Source organism: Delphinus delphis, chromosome 4 (genome assembly GCF_949987515.2).
Source record: "Delphinus delphis chromosome 4, mDelDel1.2, whole genome shotgun sequence".
NCBI classification, from domain to species: domain Eukaryota; kingdom Metazoa; phylum Chordata; class Mammalia; order Artiodactyla; family Delphinidae; genus Delphinus; species Delphinus delphis.
Window position 1 is genome coordinate 113533191 of NC_082686.1, and position 23077 is coordinate 113556267.

A 23077-nucleotide genomic window follows, 5' to 3' on the forward strand; every position below is an offset into this window, starting at 1 on the left:
CTCAGATGAAATAATTTTTCTTACTTTAACAGTTGCAGGTTTTATGCCAAGAAAACAATTTTTTTACTACTTACTTGTGTAAAAAGTCAGGTTCAGAACCATGTTCAGACTCAGGCTCCTGAATCTGCTCTCCCATGGGCCGGCTATTCTCTCGCAGAACAGTGGAAGTGAGCTGTGGTGCCGGCAGGGGGCCAGGAGTCTGAATCATGGTGTCAGTCCTGTTCAGCCACGTATTATCCAGACTTTCATCTGTAAAATTCCAGTTAATGAGTGTCACAGAGTGTCATGGGTGGAATGAACTCTGGTAGAAGTTATAGCATAGATTTAAAGAGCATGGCTCTGGAGTAGACTGCCTAGGTTTGAATTCCAGTTACACCACTCACTTGTGTGACTTTGTATAAGCTATTAAATTTCCAAAATTCAGTCTGCTCATATACAAAAGGGGATATTGGTAACTGACCTCATTGAGTTGTAAGGCTTAAATAAGGTAATGTATGTAAACATCAAATGTTAGCTATCCTACATTATCATCTCTTCCAAGTCCCTCCATCCCTACAGAAGGGGAAGAATGTGGCCAGCCAGAGAGACCCCTCTAACCTTCCTTTTGCTCAAGCAATAAAAGGCCTATTTACTGGGTCTTAGAGGGGCGCCAGGCAACAGCACTTAAAATCTGGCTGGCCTTTACTGAGAAATCAGCAAATCCTGTTACACAATTAGGCACTGGTCACCAGAGAAGTAACTCTTTGGCCAGGTTATACTTGCGGGGCTGGATTGAGGGACTCACTGATTTCATGCCTCTAACTTCTACCTCTTTAGAGAAGTCTTCTCTGATCACCCCACTCAGCCCCCAACTTACCATTCTTTTTTAGCTTCCAGAGGAAACAAAATCATTCTCGCTCACTTAGGGCTCAATTATACACTGTCCTGCATTGGCAGGTGATCTGTCATGTGTATATGTTATCTCTGTAATTAGATTTAAGTTTCTTCAAGAGACCAGGCACTATTTTTTCCTTCTTCTAAAGATCATTTATAAAGATTTGAACAGATTAAATTACTATTTATAGCATTATTTGCATATCTAAATCCTGATAAAATGCTACATGAAGTTCTACCTACAAAATTCTAAATTACAGTTGACCTTTGAACAATACGGTTTGAACAGCATGGGTCCACTTAAACGCAGATTTTTAAAAATAAGTATGTACTCCAGTACTACACGATCCACAGTTGGCTGAATCCACGGATACAGAATCAAGTACATGGACTGTAAAGGTAGATACGGATTTTCAACTCCATAGGTGGCTGGTGCCCCTAATGCTCCCCCTCACCCCACTGTTCTAGGTCAACTGCATTTTCTTGATGTGGGAAGACTTAAAAAATAGTATTACTGCTATGTGTTTCCTTCTGAAGAATTTTAATCACAAAATGTAGTATGAATCCCATTGTTTTTCCTCCCCCAATAAGTCTCAGAGACATGTGCATGTGAGGCTCCTCCTTTGCCATCAAGCATTCTCTCTCTCTCAGTGTATTCTCCAGTTTCTAAAATTTTGTCAGACACATGTATGTTCTGGATAGGCTTTTCTGTTCCTGGAAATACCTACCTATTGTCTGGTTAAGGTCATTCCACTGATCTGAAGCTCACTACTGAATCTCTTCAGCAAAGATATGTTACATCTTTTCTTCATACCACTTTTCATTCAACATTTAATTCAAAACTTTTATTCTCTGCTGCACTTAAAATTTTATGATCATAGGAATGGTCTTATTTAGGTTCTTAACCTGGTAAACCATCTTTCAGCTTTCTACTACATGTCATCCTTTCCAGAAAAATTTTCCCTGATTCATTACGAGTTTGGTCACTCCCTGTATGTTTCCAAAGAACGTTTTTGGCCCATCAGAGCACTCACCACGCTGAACTGAAATTGCCTGCTTCTCTGTCTCCCTTTCTTCACTGGGAATTAATACCCAATCTCCAGCATCTAGTACAGTTCTTAGGAAGGTGCTTAGTAAAAGAGTAACTTCAGGAAGAACTCACTCTTCTTGAAGAGATCCTCCTAACCCTCAAGATTCCTCAATGAAAACACTTCTTGCAAAGCTCTCTCATCTTCATTCCAAACAGATGAAACTCTGTTGCTTAAGGGTTCTGGACATGTAACTTACCTTAGTTACTTGGTAAATTTGAAACTGATATGGAGCAAGTTTTCTTTTTTGCAATTTAATGATTACCAAATTAGGTTATCTGGTCCATATATGCTTCTCCGTCCTGAGGACGATAATACTAACTGCTCCATTAATGTATAGATAAATGGTTACCTAAATTCTCTAAGCCTTTGGTTTCTTCTGTGTAAAACCTGGATAATACTGTTGAACTCAGAATTGATTTATAAAACATCTATACAGCATTTATTATGTGCCAGGGACTGACCTAAGTGCTTTACAAATATTAGTCAAATAAATGATTAAGTGATGTAATGCACGTAAAACACATTCTTGGTATAGCAAGGATTTGATGAACTCTGGCTAAGATGACCATTACATCTAAGAAAAGCTGTGAGCAGAAAAAAAATACAGATAGAGGAATAGATGTGGGGTGCCCTGATAAAAAGGGCACCCTGCTCTAGAAGACATTTCCGAAAGGAAATGACTGGCATCATTCTTTAGAGAACAGTTCAGGATCTTATACTATAACGACAGGGTTCTGTATTTTCATTTTCTGGGCCAAAAAGATTTTAAGCCCCAAAACTGAAACTTGAAAGGTAATCTTAAACTTTACTATCAAGTCTGTAAATATTTTCAAATCTTTTATTCTCTTCAAAATATACATTCAGCCTAATCTACTGACTGATGCAAGAAAAGGGGCATTACTATATGATGACAACAGCAGTTAACATTTATCAAATGCTGCCTATGTGCCAAGCACTGTGCTAAGTAATCACTGTGTGTGCGCTAAGTTTTTTTGGGGAAGTGTCTAATTTAATATTCACAATAGCTAACAGGACAGATACTCAGATCATCCTTCATCTGATCAGTGATTGAGGCTTAGAGAGGTTCAGTAACATGCTCAAAGGTTACACAGCTGAAAAACGAGAAAGCCAGGTCTGAATTCTAGAACTCTGAATTTAAGAGTTTGTGCTCTTCATCAATAGTTAATACTGCCTCCCCAATGATGAAAGAAACATTAGACTTAAATTCTAATTAATTTTGCTGCAGATCTCAGCAAAGTCTTTGATGAGTCACTATTTTTTAGCAGCAGAGGTAAACAGAAGGTTGTGAACAGGGGCAACAGAGCGTGATGCAGATCACTGTCCTCTCTTGCTTTGGAGAGATTCTATTAGGAGAAGCATGGAGATGGAGCAAGATTATTTGGGGAAATAAGCATTTTTACTTTGAGTTTTCTTAGTTTAAGACTAATGCTTTGTTTAATAAAGCAATCTTTAGTCTTTTTGGATATAGGAATATCTATTATTGATCGCATTTTCATGACAGTTCAACTCCCTGTTCCCCATAGCCTATGAGGGTTAAAAAACCAGATCTGGCCATCACTAATTTAATATACAAAAATAAATTATCCAACCAAGTGGTGGAAATGGAAAGTTGTTCTGGTATATTCATTGTGCTGCAGAGTTCCATCCTCAATTTACCAAAATCTCTCCTATATTAGGATGCATTTTGATAGAATAACATTATGACTGTCTTATTTTAAATTTTAACGTATTAGAGATCTATGGTAAGGGGATCAGTTTTATAAACCTTCCTGTCTCCTCTTTTTCTCTGTGCCTATCTTCCTCTGTGTTCAATGCTTTTTCAAGCTCTTTTTCCTTGACCCGCTTCTGTCCAGTTTTGTCTGTTACAACCTTTGTGGCTGAACCTCTCAGTGTATATGAAACATACAAGGAAATAATGTGCTTAACAGTATTATCTTGCTTCAACGGATTATTCACCACTTTATTTTTCTTGATACTATCAGGCACACTATTTGCCTCATAGTATAAAGGCACACTTACCTTCTACTCGTTTTTTGTGAAGTGGAGGTCGTCCTTTCTTATTCCTTACTGAGGAGGTTTTGCTGCTGCTACTTCCACTGTTCACGGACATTCTATCATCTTCACCTCCAGTGACTAATGAATTTCTATAGGAGATGAGTGGAAGCCATACATCCTCCCTCCTTTCCATCATCTGTTCCGTTAGGAATTTTTCTAGGTATGAGTGACTAGAAACACAAAAGAAGCAGTCATTTTTATGGAAGCAGTTCATGCATCACTTATTTAATTTTTTTTTCATAACCTGAGGCTCTCTCTCTCTCTGAAGGTTCTGAAGAATCCTTAAGGACACACATTAAACTATTAACAGTGGTTACCCTTAGAAAGAGAGGGATTGAGAATTTAAGGTTTTGCTTCACAAATTCCTGGAATACTTTTTTTTTTTTTTTTTTTTTGCGGTACACGGGCCACTTACTGTTGTGGCCTCTCCCGCTGTGGAGCACAGGCTCCAGACGCGCAGGCTCAGTGGCCATGGCTCACGGGCCCAGCCGCTCCGCGGCATGTGGGATCCTCCCGGACCGGGGCACGAACCCGTGTCCTCTGCATCGGCAGGCGGACTCCCAACCACTGCGCCACCAGGGAAGCCCCTCAGGAATACTTTTAAACAAGCAAATGTATTACTAAGGGTGTATGTGTATTTCTTCCTTTACTCCTTTCTTTGTTTTTAAATACCAATGTTTAAAAAAAAAATCAGAAGTCTGGCTCAAAAAGGTTATTGAATTTTCTTTTAAAGTGTTCAAACCAGGGCAGGATTTCTAGAATGGTGGCGTGAGGAGCTTGGCATACCCTCTCCCCAGCAAAACAACCTGTTTGGTGTTGGTTGTTGATAGTGGGGGAGGCTATGCACATGTAGAGGCAGGGGGTCTATGGGATGGCAACTCTCTGTACCTTCTCCTCATGTTTGCTATGAACCTAAAACTGCTCTAAAAAATTAAAGTTAAAATAAATAACATAGATAAATTAAATCACATGTTTTCCTGTTAGTCTGGAAGACTGTACATGGCCCAAGACTGCCCTTCTCAGGAGCAATCAGTGAGGGACCTTCTAAGCTGCCGGTCCCCTGGCTGACCATGGGGCAAAGTAAACAACCTGAACTGTGATAGCAGCTTTCAAAAGCCACACCCACATCCAACAGTAAAAATCTAACTTGCTAAGGAGGTTTAAGCACAACCTTTGATTAATAAGGGGCTGACACAGGCTAAATAATAAAAAAACAAGGGAAAAAAAGATCTGAGTAGGGACAGCAGAGGCTGCATACTGCAAGAGAACAGACCTCACAGAGTTTGTTACTCCAAATAAATGACCAAGCAATCAACAACAACTATCTCTAGGAGGATAAAGAATGAATATCAAGAGTAGCTAAATTATTATTTTACAATGTATCACATATGCAATATATTATCTAAAATGGTCAGTTTGCAACAAAAAATTATGAGACAAAGAAACAGGGAAATGTAATCCATATGTAGGAAAAAAACCCCAAGCAATAGAAACTTGGCCCACAACTGCAAAGCAATTATTATACATATGTTCAAAGAACTAAAGAAAACCATGTCTAAAGAATTAAAAGTATAATAACACTATCTCTCATTAAATAGAGAACATGAATATGAAGATAGAAATATAAAAAAAAGAATCAAATGGAAATTCTGCAGTACAACAATGGAAATTAAAAAGTCACTAAAGGTGCTCAACAGATCTGAGCTGGCAGAAGAGAAATCAGTTATCTTGAACACATATCAATAGAGATTATGTAATCTGAAGAGCAGAGAGAAAAAAAAAAATGAAGAAAAATGAACAGTGCCTGAGAGAAATGTGGGATTCATTAAGTACACTGACATGTATAATGGGAGTACCAGGAGAAGAAAGGTGTAGAAATAAATGTGAAGAAATATGGCTAATCACTTCCAAATTTGATGAAAAACACGAATCTACACATTTTCAAAGCTCAACAAAGTCCAAGCAGGATAGCTGCAAAGAGACCCACGACCAGATGTATCGCAGTGAAAATGATGAATGCCAAAGATTAAAAAATCTTGAAAAGTATCAATAGTAAGAGAAAAGTAACTCATTACACACAAGGGAACTCCCAATAAGTTTAAAAGCTGACTTCTCATCAGACACAGTAAAGGCCAGAAGGAAGCAGGATAACATAGTCAATGTGCTGAAAGTAAAACGCTATCAACCCAAAATCTTGTATCTAGAAAACTGTATTTCAAAGCTAAAGATGAAACAAAAACACTCTCAGGTGAACAAAAGCTTAGAGAATTTGTTGCTGGCTTACTTGCTTTACAAGAAATACTAAAGGAATTTCTTCAGGCTAAAAACAAATCAGAGAGTAATCTGAATTTACAGGAAAAAACAGAGTGCTGAAGGTAATTACCAGGTAGTCATAAAGGACAATATAACTGCATATATACTTATCTTTTGTCCTTTTCACTGATTTTAAAAAGCAATTGTATAAAACTATGCATTGCTCTGTCACTGGAACAATAACATAGAAATGTGTATTTGACAATGTACACAAAAAAAGTGTGTGACAGCAAAGATGTATTAGAGTAAGGAAATGATAGCAGATGGTATTTCATACCCATAACTATGAAAATAACTAAAAAATATAATTAAAGATCTCTGAAGGAATTAAAATGTTACACTAGAAAATAGCCATTTAATATAAAAGAAGGCAATAAAAAGGGAAAAACAAAGGTACAGACATATAAAAAATAGAAATTATTATGGCAGAGATTGTTTCAAAAGAAAAAACATGATCTAACTACAGGCATGCCTCATTTTATTGTGCTTTGCTTTACTGTGCTTTGCAGATACTACATTTTATACAAATTGAAGGTTTGCAGTAACTCTGCATTGTCAAGATGATGGTTAGCATTTTTAAGCAATAAAGTATTTTTTAATTAAGGTATGGACACTGTTTCTAAGACATCATGCCATTGCACACTTAACAGACTACAGTGGAGTGTAAATATAACTTTTCTATGCACTGAGACACCAAAAAATTCGGTGACTTGCTTTACCTATTACAATATTTACTTTCTTGTGGTGGTCTGGAAATGAACCTGCAATATCTCTGAGGTATGCCTGTATATGCTGTCTACAAGAAACACACTTTAGATTCAAAGGCAAAAAGACAGAAAGTGAAAGGATGGAAAGAAAGCTATACCATGCAAATAGTAACTAAAATAGAGCTGGAGTGGTTACACTAGTATCAGACAAAATAGACTTTAAGAGAAAAATTACTAGGGACAGAGGAGAACATTTTATAGTGATAAGTAAGAGTCAATCCACCAGGAAGACATAACAATTATAAACATATATACAACTAACAACAGAGCCCCAAAATACACATGAAGTGAAAACTGAGAACTGAAAGGAGAAATAACAATTCAGTAAAAATAGTTAGAGACTTTAATACCCCACTTACAGTAATGGATAGAACAAATGAACAAAAGAAAATAGAAGACTTGAACAGCATCCTAAAGAAAACTATAAGCGAAATGGACCTTCAATCTTCTTGAAACCAGTCAAAAACAAAATAAAACTAAAATATAATTAATATAAAAGGAAAGAAGAAAGTGTTCCACAATAGTTAAGCCAGTGTTCATAGATCTTTGAATTAGAGAATAAGAAATCATTTCCACTTGCAAATTCTAGGGTACTGAAAGGTAAACAATCAAAGAAAAACTATACAAAAGTTTGAAAGAAAATTATAGTCCCCTAAAATAGGGGTCCCCAACCCCCAGAGTCTGTTAGGAACCAGGCCGCACAGCAGGAGGTGCACGGCGGGTGAGCAAGCAAAGCTTCATCTGCTGCTCCCCACAGCTCACATTACCACCTGAACCATTCCCCACCCCCACCCCCCATCCATAGAAAAACTGTCTTCCACGAAACTGGTCCCTGGTGCCAAAAAGGTTGGGGACCGCTGCCCTAAAACAACCAATCAGAGCCTAAGTTACCAAGAGTAATTATATCTAGATGATTTTTCTCAAAAATTAAACATTTAAAATTATAATGGTGTCATGATAAAAGCCACTTGTCCTGCAACATGCAACTTACACAGTCTTTTTGTCTTGTCGAAGAAGTTTAGATGAAAATTCACTTAGTACTTCTAGGAAAGCCAGATTAGGAGGCGGATATTCTTGTCCTTTCTGATTTTGGTATTTAAAGGCAAATTCTATGCCATCCCTGAAATAAAAGAAAATATTGTCTTATTCTTCCAAATAGCTAGTATAGTTCTTCAATGGGCTAGAATTTCAAAAATAGTTGGGAAGGCAGCAAAATCATCACTGAAGGTAGTAAAATCTGACAAATTCAAATGGTAAAATAATGTTAATTTGTATGACATAGTTGCATAATATTTAATTTTATTATTTACAGTGGAAAACAACTTATATTGTGAACATGTATTTCACAACTTATATTGGGAAAAATAATAAGAAATAGCTAAACACCCACAAAGCTAAATTCCTGTGTAGCTTTTAGAGATAACAATACCCTGGAAAGATACTGAGATTGTTAGAAAATTTGGTTCTTAGAGCTGGTCATGGTACCAAGCAGGTGTCTGAGTTTTTGTAAGATACTTAAAATTTTCTGTCATTCAGTTTTCCATTATGAAATGAGGTTTCCATTATGAAATGAAGTTGCACAGTGCTTTTAAACAGATGTCTCCCACAACACTTTCTCACCAATAGACCAGATAAGAACATCCTGTTAAACTTTCCTTTCTATACTTTATAAGATGAAAAAATGTGTGAAGTAAGTAACTATTTTTCAAATTAAAAATACCCTCCTGGTTGAGAATCACTAGATTAGACAACCTCTAAAGTTCTCATAACTTGAAAATTCTAAAATTTGTCACTTTAAAAATTGGTCATATAATAGTTGTTTCTGGTAAATTCCAGTAAACCAGACTGTATATAACAGAGTGTTTATTTAGCTCACTCACTTGTGAAGCGTGGCAACTGCTTCTCGTGTCTTGATCTGGTCCAATCCGAATGTAAGGGCAAAGCGACGTGCCAATTCTTTAATGCCACTTACATGGGCAGATGTCCTATCTAGGTTGGGACCTTGCTCTTGAACAAGTTCATTAAACAACTGGTAGAAAGAAAAAAGAAGAGGAAAAAACCTATAGTTAAGAAATATTTATTTATTGTTAGAATAAGTAATATAATTTAAAAATATTTAAAAGCCATATGGTAAAACACATATTTCCCTCCTTGTACTAACAGTAGCCACACTGTTCCCGTTCTCCAAGTCATCTACTATTTCTTGAGCTCATTTTCATGCTAGTTGTGTGATTAAATGCAAACCGAATTTCTTTTTTACCAAAAAGGAACACATTTTGGGTTGGGAAAAGGAAATATGTTTACAAAAATATACTACGTATTCATAAACATCTATGTATTCTTTTTGTTGTTTTCACAGGAATGGTAATATATGAAATACAGGGTTCAGAACTTTGTTTTTTGACAAGAACATTATGTAAAAGAAGACCATTAAGATACAGGGGGTGATTTTTCCCACCCAATAAAACAAAATATACAAAAAAGTTCTTAAACTGAGTGAAGAGGTTTTATAATTACATAGACACTACATATATTGTATCAAAATAACAGAAACAAAACTCTGGAGTACTAAAGAATATAAAGGCAATCATCATTCTGTCATCAAAGTCAGACACTTAGATTATCTGCCTTCCCTTCTATTATGAAAGACGGATAACCCAAGCTTTCATCTAAAGCCACTCCCTGCTTATGTACTGAATCTCCCTGTCCTTTACCTACTTAGTGGTTTGGTCCTGAGCTACTGCTTTCTCCTGAATCCATTAACTATTCCCTCTCTGTTAGATGCATGCACCTTAAAAATCAAGCAAACAACCCTAACTTCTTAATTCCATCTCCTCTGCCAGTTACCAACACGTTTTTCTCATTCTCTTTACACAAAGATCCTGAGTATTGTTTACATTTGTTTTCTTCCTCATCTCCCAATCTCTCAATACACTTTAATCACACCATTTCACTGAAATAGCTCTTATCTTCTATTAATTATGTTGTCTACCATTTTAGGTTTCTTTAGCAATAGACCAGCTTAAACTACTTACTCTGCCATGACTAGAAACAGCAGTTCTTCCAGAGATTTTCAAATTTATACATAAATAATTGTTAATAAATTCTTAAACTTTAAAATGTTTTCACAGATAATTGTACACAATAGCCTTAAACTTTAAAATTTACATTTAAAATAAATTACAAAGAATATATTTCACTGTACGAATATCAAAGTAAAAGTTCTCTTTTCTCTTTCCCATTATATATCATTCTTCTCTCCAAAGATAATCAAGGTTAAAGTCTGAAATGTGACTAATTTAGACACATTAATATATAAAGTGACTAATTTAGACACATTAATATATTACATATATAAAGTTTTAACTTTTACATAAATGGTACTGTACGATATATTTTATCCTGAAACTTGCTATTTGTCACTTAATATTTTGTCTTAAAAATCGTTTAGCTACTTCAGAGCATCAGTTTATTTTAACCATTCCTGTGTTGATGGACATTTAGACTATTTCCAATTTTGCAATATTACACAGACTGTTGCAGTACAACATTTTTCACATATACGTTTTTGTGCACACCTGCATGTATCTATGTAGGTACCTAAGTAGCAAAAGTACTGGTTTAAAAGGAATGTATACCTTAAATTTTGAAATATACTGCAAAATTATATTCCAAGAAGGTAAGAGCAATTGCTTTCACAAGGGACCTTTTCTTGCCACATCTTTAGCAATCACTGGTATTATCTATCATTTTAATTCATGCCAGTCTATTTGGCAGTGATAAATGTCTCCTTGTTTCAATCTGTATTATATTAATTATTAATTAAGTTATGCCTCTTTTCATGTGTTTACTGCTTTTTAAATTTTCCTCTTCTGAAAAGTGGCTTTTCATTTGCTCACTTTTCTACGGGATTTATTTACCTTTGTTACTGATTTGTAGGATTTGCTATGTATCATTAAAAATATTTTCCCACAATCTGTCACTGTTTTTTAAATTTTGTTCAGAGTGCTGGCTGATGTATAAATCTGTGTAAGTATATATATATAATCAATTTTTTACATTGTGGCTTCTTTCCTTGAGGACTTCCCTACTCCAGGACATAAAAATATCCTTTTATTTTCTTATAAACTTTTAATTTTTAACATCTATATGTAATCCACCTAGTAGTTATTTTGGGTGCATGTTATGTAGGGCTATCACCTATTGTACAGGCCCGATCCTTTCCCCACTGACCTTTATCATAGGCTAAATATATACATACATACCTACAGCCATCCCCAACTCTCCCATCTCTACGTTAATCCTAGGCATTTACTAGAAATCTTATTTAGGCAATACATGTGACGTATTTTCTTCTTTGGATACTATTGTTGCCCCTTCCCTTATTAAATACTTTAAAAATGTATTTTTAAATTTTTTCTTTAAAAATGATTACTTTTAAAATATCCAATTTGGCATTTCATCTGGTCTAAGAATAGATCACCTTAGGATTTCATCTATTTGAAATGTGAACTATAGGACTGTCTTCCTAAAGAAAATACACATAACACATCTTTGTACCAGAAAGTATCCATAGTAATGTATTAATGCAATGACCTAATTTAAATGAGGTAAGATACCTAGCCCATAATAATAAGCACATGGAAGTGCTCAATAATATTAATTTTACTCTTCATCTCTTTCCCTTCAAATTTCTTACCTGCTGTAAACTGAGAATGAGGGTCTTGGCACACTGAATTTTATCAATCTGCCTGGTTTTACTCAGTGTTTCCTTAATAATATCACCATAGTCATTGTAATACTGTGAGAAAAAGAAAAAAATATAGTTTTAAAACTGTTGCTATTTAATGAGATAAATAGGCTGATGAAAGAAATGGAAAGGTGAGTACAGAGGTGTTTAATTTTTCATCTTAAAAACCTAATGAGAGTTAAAATATATTGTCTAAAGTTAAAGGAATACACATTTGATATTTAAAATTATGAAATAACTAATAATAATTAAACTAAAAAATTGGTAATTCCAAGAGGAGAAGAAGTGATATAGGTGAGCAAAATTCCTCATTCTTTACAACATGGATTCAATAGATTTAAAAGGTGACAAATCAAGAAACAGAACTCTGACAGAAACATCTTAAAGAGCTAAAATCAAAACAGTTAAAATTGCTTGCTTACTTCTGGGGAGTAGGCCTAAATAAGGGGAAGGGCAGATTACAGTAACAGATTTAAGTTTTCACTGAATACTTTTGTGCACTCATTATCCCCCATAACATGTCTATATTTTACCATTATAAAAAATAAAAACACTGATTTCTTCAACAGTGATTAAGAAAAATTCAACTAATTTCTTTATAATTCAACTTTTGGATACAGGATTTAAAGAGTTTTCCTTGTGAGTAAATAATTAGGAAAAACTTTGAGACCATTAAATCTGGATGTTACTTCCAAGCTAGAGCATAAAACCTATAACCTATGTAAAGAAGTGAGTATATTAGCTTGACAACTGGATTTTTATAATCTTTAAGAAGATGGGTATACTTCCATGATGTGAAGTGCAAAAAAAAAGGGTAAATGTCTCGAAAGAATCATCCTTTCAGTGCAATTAAAAATTATCTCAATGCAGATAAAAAGAGAAAGATATATGAGAACACCAAAGTGGTTCGACAGGTAGATCAACAATAAATTCAGATTTTTAATGATCACATAGAGAAATGAGGCAGAAAGCCAAATAGACAAGGATGTATAATAAAGAATAGCAAACAACTATTAAAATATTCACAAAAAGATTAAAGCCTAGAAAGAACAGAGGAGTGTAAAAATTGCTAAGGATGATAAAGCTTATTTCTTGAAACCAAGACAGTATTGCTAAGGGATGACAAGGAAAAACCATATTAAGCTCATATTCATCTAACCAAACCCCGTTTCGACATTACTTTTGGAAGCCTTGTCTGGTTGCTCACTTAAGTCTCTATTTGTGCTTGCTTTGTAATTTATACATCTATCTCTACAGTAATCATGATGAGGCTTTATGGTTTAGTGGAAAGAGCTAAGCTTTGAAGCTAGGCAAACCTAAAATCAAGTGCCAGTTTTTGCTACTTTAATAGTTGTGTGGGGACTTCCCTGGTGGTCCAGTGGTTAAAATTGGTCTTGCAATGCAAGGGACACCAGTTCGATCCCTGGTCAGGGAACTAAGATCCCACATGCCGCGGGACAACTAGGCCCGCGCACTGCAACTACTGAGCCCTAGCGCCACAACTAGAGAGCCTGTGTGCCGCAACTGCAGAGCCCATGCACTCTGGAGCCCTTGCACCGCAACCACTGAGCCAGTGCACTCTGGAGCCCGCATGCCACAACTAGAGAGAAGCCTGCACACTGCAATGAAGAACCCACACGCTGCAACGAAAGATGCTGCATGCTGCAACTAAGACCCGACGCAGTCTGTAAGCAAGTAAGTAAGTAAATAAATAAATAATAAAAAAAGGTTGTGTGGATCTTCAAAAGTTAACCTCTCTGAGCCTTAATTCCCTTATCTGTAAATGATGATATTATTTCCTAACTCACAGAGTTACTGTAATCAACAAAGATAATATAAAAGCTTTAGAACAGTGTCTCAAATATAAATGGCATAGAACACAGGCAGCTATTCATTATTAGCATGTTATATTATGTTTACATTTCAGTTTCTCTGTTAATCTGTAACCTCCTTAGTGCAGAAATCATGTCTTATTTAAATCCCTGGCTACTAACACAGTGCTCATCACACTGCAGTTGTTTAGCAAAATATGATGACTTAGTTACTATGTCATAACTAGAATTGGACATAAACATGTGAATCAATGGAATACACAATATTCTGAACATGAGCAAAATAAAATACTGTGTCTGACACAAGAACAAGGCCAAAATACATAAACTGAGAAGTGTGCCTCTTAGGCTATATCAAAGATTTTTGAGCACTGCTTTTTTTGTGGTTCAGAAACAAAATGTAGCTTCTGGAAAGGAGAGCAGCCAGGAAGGCAACTACCTATCAAAATCCTGTCATATAAAGAATGGTATAAAACCTTTCAACATCTCTTTACCTCCCTCAGGAAAAAAATCCCAAGTTCTCACACAGCATATAAGGTCTACCCTGTCAGTTTCTTTAAATCTTACCTCTGGCTCCATTCTCATAAGCAATCTATGTTACTATATCAAATTACTTGCATTTCCCCCAAACAATTCATTGCTTTGTACACGAAGTCCGATCTGCCTAAAAGTCCTCCTACTACTTTTTTGCTTGACTGGCTAATTTATGCTTATCGTCTCAGACTTAGTTCAGAAGGCACTTCTAAGCAGTTTTCATTAACCCTCATATTTCTTAAGAGTGGGGTATCTGTTTTATATATTTCCAGGAACCCCTATACGTACCTCTGTTATACTGTATAAATGCAATTGTCTAATTACTTGACTATTTCCAGCTTTAGACCACTTTGGAGCAGGAATTTAAAAATCTTTGTAACTTGAGTGCCTGGCAACACAGTAGTAGGCATACTTATAAATATATCTGAAGAGATTTCATAGGGAAGAGAGTTAGCTTTCTTCCGTAAGAGTCCATGGCCTCATGCAAATAAAAAGGCATTCTTTCATATAAATGTAAGCAACTCCTACTTTATGGAACTGATATAATAGTATAGAGTGATAAAAAGCTCATATATAAAAGAGAGGAATTTTAAATATGTCAGAAAATCATCAATAATATTTAGGTAGGAGCTGTCAATTTTAGCTTATTCATCATTCTTTCATTTTTAATTGCAAACTTCTCTGCTACTGAAGTGGAGGGAGAAAAATAAGAATATGAAACTACTATCTTAATAAATAAATATCCCATTTAAAAAAAGACTGTAAAACTATACCTTCATGTAGTGTTTAAAGATGTCTGCAGCTGCATGCATGTCAACAATATCGTAGATGATAAGTTTGCTGAAGGCAGCAAGTAGATTCCTTCTCTTATGTAAGGCCTCAATTTTATTAGCTTCGTCTTCTTCATCACCCTCTAACCACAGAAAATAAATTACTTATGAACTTTGGCCCTTTATCCAAGGTAAAACAATGTAGACAATCTGCATAATAAAAACCAGCCTATAACTTTACAAATAGGTACAATTCAGTTTTAGATGGGCTAAAAACTGTTAGTTATACTGATTATTTTAGGGTGCTATATTTAGTTAAACATTTATTAAACACTTAGTAGGCACTAAGGTTTCTGTCTTCTAGGAGACTGTCATAGCAAAGATTGAGTAAGGTAAACAAACCATATAGATTTTTTTTCTGATACTTTTGTCATAATAATACTGTTGTTCTGTTTACCTTTAAAATGCTGTCTTCTCTTATCTGAATATTCCTTATGTGCTAATGTATTTCTACAGAGAAGAAATTTCTAGAAATTTTTAAGACACAGGGAAAAAGTTTTCTTTTAGAAAAATATATGGGGAGTAATGGAAATTATATGGAGGAGTTAGTTTTCAGTTCTTGTCCTAAACATGGTTACACTGTAAGCTGAGAAAGTATATTTTGCAAACTATGTTAATGTACATATGCATTTTTTTAAACAAAACCTTACCAAATGCTTTCAAACAAGTAGTCTTTATTCCTCAAGTTTTAGATTCTCAGGCCCTATTGGCTTATCTATTTCTAATCCCAAGAAAAATTTCTCCACAAGGCCATAGACAATAAAAGTTAACACATTTGTTTCAGGCTCTGTACTGACTCTCTCATGTTTTGGCGTGCCCTTATTTAGGGACAGTGTTCTTCCTTCCCTTCTTTGCGTGTATATATTCATAAAAAAACTTACTCTCAACTTCTCTCTTCCCTTTCTATTAACTGGTCCTGCTGTGAAGCATCAATGCTTTGAGAAGTTGGAAATCTTTTTGCTTAAGATAAGTAGAAGGTAAATTTTATCTCCTGAGATTAATATGAGCTCAAAATAAAGATCCTTTGTTCACAGCCCAGTATTTTCTAAAATGTTCTATTAAATAAAGAATATTCTAATAGCACCAAGTAGATTTGTGGATCTGATAGCCACAGATCTTAGAGATTATCTATTTCACAAATAACCTATATAATATTTATTTATAATTATTTATATTCAGTCTAATTTTACTAAGTTTTCATTCTGCAGGCTCAGCACAATTTTGACTGGTGAGGTTTGATAACATTCTTTTAGCACTTAGTATCTTCGAGTCACATTTTGTTAATTTAAGTAATATATGATCACTACTCAGAAGGAGAAAGGAACTCAGATGCTTTCCTTTAGAAAAATTGTGAACCTGGAAGTAGTTCAATTAGAAAAAAACCATCTATCCTAAATATACATTTTACATATGTGGGAAATGACAAATGTACACAATTATTTATTATAGCATAGATTATAATAGCAGAAGATTGGAAACTAGCCAAATATCAATATGAGATGAATAATATAAATTATGCTCTATTTAAATAATAAAATACTATGTAGCTATTAGAATAAGGAAGCTCTGTATGTAGTGATGGGGAAAGATCTTTAAGGTACTATGTTAAAGTTAAAGCAGGGACACCTCACTGTGTATATTTTTATTCTTGTTGGTTTCTTAACTACATGAATGTATTAACTTTTTTTTTTTAAGAGAAAAACTGTAGTATTTTTTAGGATTGAATTTGAAATTTTTTCTCATATCTTTTGGGGTTGGTAAAACAAGATCAATATTGACAAAATGATAGCTACAAATACCCATGCTCTGGTTCTCCTCATCTTGGTCAATGAAAACATGATCCATCACAAAACTGAGGAGTTCAGACTGAAGTCCAGTATCTGGATTAAACACCAAAGGCTGAAGGCCCTCCCTGCCACCTGTCATTAATTGGTGGCTGAAAATCATCAATAGATCACAGAGTAACATGAAAGCCTGGAATGCAAAGGAAATTCATCAGTAAAATATTGTACAAATGTAGCTATAACTACAAATCAATGTTAATGAAACTATACTAAATTAAATACAGCTCAATAACAGTACCATAATAGAAATTCTGAGTATTCAAATTGCAGCTACTTAATTTTAATTTCCAAACTGAATAAAATTATTTTGTCTCATTACAAACTAGTCATACTTAAGACTCTCCACCCCCCTAAATATAACCTGCTTCTTTTACTTGGCTGTATTAACTCAAAACAGTTGATTAAGAGATTTTTGACTTGAAATTATAAAAAATGAGTTAAACTCAACTCTGGAAATACAAAATTGATATAATAAATTAATGACAGATGTTACAAATCAATCTTATACTGCATAATCAAATAATAAGCATAAATCTTAAGACAAACTGTATAATTCAACAAATTACAATGTAGTACTTTAAGTCTGTAAGCTCCTATTTTGGATTCTTCTTTAAAAAATCTATTGTAAAATGAAATTTTTAACAGTAGGTTAAATTGAATTCAAGGTCATTCACATAAAAAACAGTGTCTGAAAGCTTCCCAACAAATGTAATCACATAAAGAAACTTTCAGTATATTTCCCCATAGAGAAAGTATTATAGTTATGTTGCCAAATTTATCCTATTTAATGGATGGTACAAAATAAACTTGTATCACCAGTTTATTGAAACTGAAAGATTTTGTTATGGAATAACTGAGGGCTCTGATGCCTCAAAACAGTCCACTCACCCCCTTCTAAAAATTGACTTCTATGGGAAAACATAATTTTGGAATGTATCTGGAGATGGCTGTATACTTGGTTGTTTACCTCCAGCAAGACTCATGGCAGTTCATGCTCTAAGTACACAACCATGAAATACATTATTTGAGTCACTTGAAAACAGGAGAACATGAATGAAATCCAGGAAAATATATATTTTTAACTAAGGCCATACTTTTGCATGTCACCAAACAGTGAGGATGCAGAAACACTGAATTTTTGGCTTAAATGTCCTGAGCTAGGTACTTTTTAGACAGCACTGGTTGAGTTCAGAAGGTTTAGAGAATAAGGTTTAGGAAAGACCATTTCTGTTCCCATTTACGTTAGATGCTGATAACTCAATAAAGAAGAGACCTGGATAACCTATTTGTAGGAAAAGATAGCAAAGGGTAAGTACTGCTGTACTCTTTTTAGATATAGACTCGTTTTCTAGCCCAACATCATAAAAAAAACCGACATGGAAAAGGTATATCTGTTTTATATAAAAGTATTTCCTAATAGAACAGTATAATTAAATAGATTACAAAATCACTTTGTGAAAATGGTATTGCCTTGGGTTCCACTTTGACCCTCTTTGGTCTACGACCTTTCCCAAGGGGTGAGGAGTCTGTTGGACCAATGGTATATGCCCATTTGCACCTCTACTTTACATCACTGCCCAGGTACAGGGATTCAGGAATTCCTTGCCCTCACAGACCTGATTCTGCTACCAGGGGGTGCACAGGCATCTTTCCTAGACACACTGCATCCCCAGTGTGTACTCCTAGGCCCCAGGGTAATCAAGGAGCAGCTGTCTGAAGAAGTGATGTTGATAGTTTGGATATGTGGGCTGAATTGTTCATATGCATGTGTGAGGAGTTCTACCTAGTGTGGGAAAGAGCTGAAGGTGAGAAGAGAAGGTGGACCCTATGCCAGCTCCCCAACCCTCCAAGTTTTGGTAAGGAATCAAAAATTCTAAACCTGAACCTGCCTTCCAGCCATTATGACAGTATACTTGTTAAGGTACAAAGATGTGTAACAGGTTAGCTTACTTTATAACTTAAATATTCAGACATCTATATTCTTGTCCCAGGTGCCACAAATGTTAGGGATAAACCTGCATGCTAAGAACTGTCATAAAAAATTACATCTTCTTAAAAAAATTTACATCTTACTGTTCTTCAGTAACTCATTTGAGTTATTTTTATTGAGAGCTCTTAACTGACAATTTCTTACCTGTTCCTTCACTGGAGTATTAACATTAGATAGGCACTGTTGGCAAACAGCCAAAAAGGATTTCACTGTTTTCCTCAATACCAACAAATCCTCCTGTAAGACATATTCAAATTTACAAGCATGAATTACAATATCCTAGAAAACTGATCCAGAAGAAATAATAAATGGAAAATAGCCAAACTAGTTTATTGTTAAGGAAATTCATAAAACCAAATACATTGTTGGGAACCAAATCATATAGTTATTTCCTAGTTATCTTAATGGAAGGGTCAGCGAAACTGATAATCCTGAATACTCAGTTCTATTTAGCTTTGAAATGCTCAGTATGATTTCCTCCAACATATTTGCCTTTATCAATATGGTTTACTCAGGCTGATATTAAAATTTTTAGTCATTCCTATAGCAAATACTAGCTGGTAGTAAAGTGAGAGAGTGCAGCAGCATACTGAAAAAAATCAATTAAGCAATAAACATGTACTCCCATATTCTCAGGACTCTGCAAAATGTCAAGGGGAAAAGATAACTTTAAGATAGTGTCCATGTTCTCAAAGAGTTAACATCTTAGCAGGGAGTTAGACCAATTAGAGAGTAATTAAGTGTTTAATTTTTTGGTGTTAACTCTAACTGTAGCAGCAAGAGCTGAGTTGGAGGCAGCTTCATAGAAAAATGGCCTTTAATCTAAGATTGGATGGGTGAATAGGATTTAATCAGATGGCCATATAATATTCAAAATGAAACATCTGAAAAGTATAAAAGGAAATTTAAATTTATCAGGTACCTATAATGTGCCAGGCACTGGTATGAGGGCTGTTACATAATTTCATATTTATATTGATTAGAAGAAGTAGTTATTACTAGCAAGTGTTTGAAACCAGGACTGTCTGATATCAGAGTTCACGTTCTTTTCACTGACTAATGAGCAAGACGCATGCAGATGACTCAGTATGATATCAATATTTAAAATAGTAATGAAGAGTAATTAAATGAGCATAGGCTGATGTAGGAATCACTTTTAAAAAGTACTCTGTGAAACTAAAATTCTTTAAACTACTCTATTTTGTACAGATGAGCATACTTATTCCTTTTTGGGATCTTCACATCCCAAATAATGATACTTTAAAAATTATACATATTTCCTTTTGCTAAAATGAGTGCAATATTCAGAAGAAGGAAATAAGATCATCTTGTGCAGAGTAATAGAAAGGACACTGCCTCCAGGACCTTTAATGTTCCTGCAGATGAACATCCAACAACCAAACCTCAACATTCCTTGACCTTTAATTTCAAAGACTCACAAAGCAGTAGGGGAAATAGACAAGAGAACACGCAACTGCAACAGAATGTAAGGAGTGCTATGTTGGAAAGCCTAACCCAGAGTCAAAAGTAGTCACAGAAGGGTTCCCAAACAAGACTACATGTAAGCTGAGTTCTGAACAACTAAAAATTATCTACCTATATGGAAAGGTGTTCCAGAGGGCCCAGAATGTTCAAAAGCCCAGAGGTGCTTTTGAGAGACTGCTAATTTATTGCAGTTGAGGCACAAACAGGGAGGAGAGTGGTGAGAGAAAACTGAAGAGAAAAAGAGGACCCATTTTCCATTTAAATGGAAAGTACTTAAAATGCCATGCTAAATTATTTGGCTATTATCCCGTCGGCAATAAAGGAACTAATGAATAGGATTTTTATCATGAAGTTGCTAATAATTTATGTTAAAGAATCATATTCTAAGCAGAAGGGAGAATGATATAAAATAGGGAAGCTAGTTAACAGTAAATACAATCTTCTGTTGAGGGCTTATTATGTGCCAAATACTGTGTTCTAAGGGGAATAAATTTAAGTCTCACCATCACTCTATGAAGTAAGTGGTTAATACGCCTATTTTACAGATGAGGAAACTGAAGTTCGGAGCACATATAGATTCTAAGCGATAGAGTAAGGATCCATACCTAGGGTTATCTGACTCTAAAGCCCATGCTTCTAATCATTATTCTACATTTCATCACATATTAACAAAGGCCGTGGGAATAATCTAAAATGAGGGCCTGAAAATGAAATGTTGGCAGAAAAGATGTAAATAGATTGAAGAGAAATTAAAGTAGCAGGATTGATAGAATTTAGGAACTAATCAGAACAGGGGATGTTGATGTTACGCCTAAATTTCTAGGTAGTTGCCTATTAATGGCTTACGGTATAAGGCACCAAGATAGTTAACACAGGAACAAATGCTAAGGTAACAAGTTGGGCTTTAGAGATGATGATCTGCGATCTCTGAAAGATATGCTACTAGAGATGTCTAGTAGGCAGCTGGATGAATTCAAAGTCCATGGTAAAGAATCTGAGCAAGAGTAGAGACTTGGGGGTCCTCTGTATTTAGCTGGCAGCAGAAGCAATGGAAGTAGATGAGACTGTTAAAGGAGAATATGTAAATAAAGAGGGCTGACAAAAGTATCCTGGGGAACACCGATATTTAACAGATGGATGAGAAAGAAGAGCATATGAAGAAATCTAAGAAATGGTCTGAGAAGTAAGAACAAAACCAGAACGTGGCATCCCAGAGGTAAGGTAAAAATGAATGGAAGGACTTCCCTGGTGGTGCAGTGGTTAAGAATCCACCTGCCAAATCAGGGGACACAGGTTCAAGCCCTGGTCTGGGAAGATCCCACATGCCGTGGAGCAACTAAGCCTGTGAGCCACCACTACTGAAGCCTGCGTGCCTAGAGCCCATGCTCTGCAGCAAGAGAAGCCACCGCAATGAGAAGCCTGCGCACTGCAACGAAGAGTAGCCCCCACTCGCCGCAACTAGAGAAAGCCTGCGTGTAGCAATGAAGACCCAACACAGCCAAAAAGAAAAAAGAATGGAATAGTTTAACGATGACAAATGTTACCAAAAGACAAGATAAGGATTAGAAAGCATTGCAAGGATAAAGCAACTCAAGGTTGTGAGTAACCTTGGGTCGAACACTCTCAAAGTAATTAAAAGGGCTAGTCAAACCACAATGGATAGAAAGGAGATAAGAAAGAAGGCAACTCTTTCAAAAAAGTTTGACTGTAAAAATTAAAAACAGAACTACCATATGAGCCAGCAACCCCACTACTGGGCATATACCCTGAGAAAACCATAATTCAAAAAGATACATGCACCCCAATGTTCATTGCAGCACTCTTTACAATAGCCAGGACATGGAACCAACCTATATGTCCACTGACAGATGAATGGATAAAGAAGATGTGGCACATATATACAATGGAATATTACTTAGCCATAAAAAGAAACGAAACTGAGCTATTTGTAGTGAGGTGGATGGACCTAGAGTCTGTCATACAGAGTGAAGTAAGTCAGAAAGAGAAAAACAAATACTGTATGTGAACACATATATATGGAATCTAAAAAAAAATTTTAAAAATGGTACCGATGAACCTAGTTGCAGGGCAGGAATAAAGATGTAGACATAGAGAATGGACTTGAGGACACAGGGTGGGAGGGGGAAGCTGGGGCGAAGTGAGAGTAGCATCGACATATATACGCTACCGAATGTAAAATAATTAGCTAGTGGGAAGCAGCAGCATAGCACAGGGAGATCAGCTCGGTGCTTTGCGATGACCTAGAGGGGTGGGATAGGGAGGGTAGGAGGGAGACGCAAGAGGGAGGAGATATGGGGATATATGTATGCATATGGCTGATTCCCTCTGGTGTACAACAGAAACTAACACAGTATTGTGAAGCAATTATACTCCAATAAAGATCTATTAAAACCAACAATAACAAAAACCAAAAACAATAAAGAGTGAGAAAAATAGGACAGCTGCTAGAGGTCTTTTGGCATCCTTTTTGACCTTTTCAACATAAAAGATTTGAGAATATTTGTTGAATAAATAACTGAAAGAAAAACAAAATGCAGGCCATGCTACTAACTAGCTATGTGACCTTAGAGAAATTATCTTATATCCCAGAATTACAGATTTTAAAAATCTATAAACAAGAGGGTTGAACTATGTATTCTCTGAGGTTCTATTGCATTCTGTGATTCTGCTG

At 35.4% G+C, this 23077-nt stretch overlaps 1 protein-coding gene across 1 annotated transcript in view; it reads right to left on the bottom strand.

The window, feature by feature from the left end:
• Positions 1–23077, bottom strand: part of STAG1 (STAG1 cohesin complex component) — a 425011-nt gene that overhangs the window by 6590 nt on the left and 395344 nt on the right. The window contains exons 23-30 of the mRNA XM_060011307.1: positions 19045–19137; positions 16866–17040; positions 15010–15149; positions 11820–11921; positions 9001–9149; positions 8112–8240; positions 4005–4210; positions 75–249 (exon numbers count right to left, since the gene is read on the bottom strand). Coding sequence (XP_059867290.1) covers positions 75–249; positions 4005–4210; positions 8112–8240; positions 9001–9149; positions 11820–11921; positions 15010–15149; positions 16866–17040; positions 19045–19137 — 1169 coding nt within the window. The remainder of the gene's footprint in view (positions 1–74; positions 250–4004; positions 4211–8111; positions 8241–9000; positions 9150–11819; positions 11922–15009; positions 15150–16865; positions 17041–19044; positions 19138–23077) is intronic.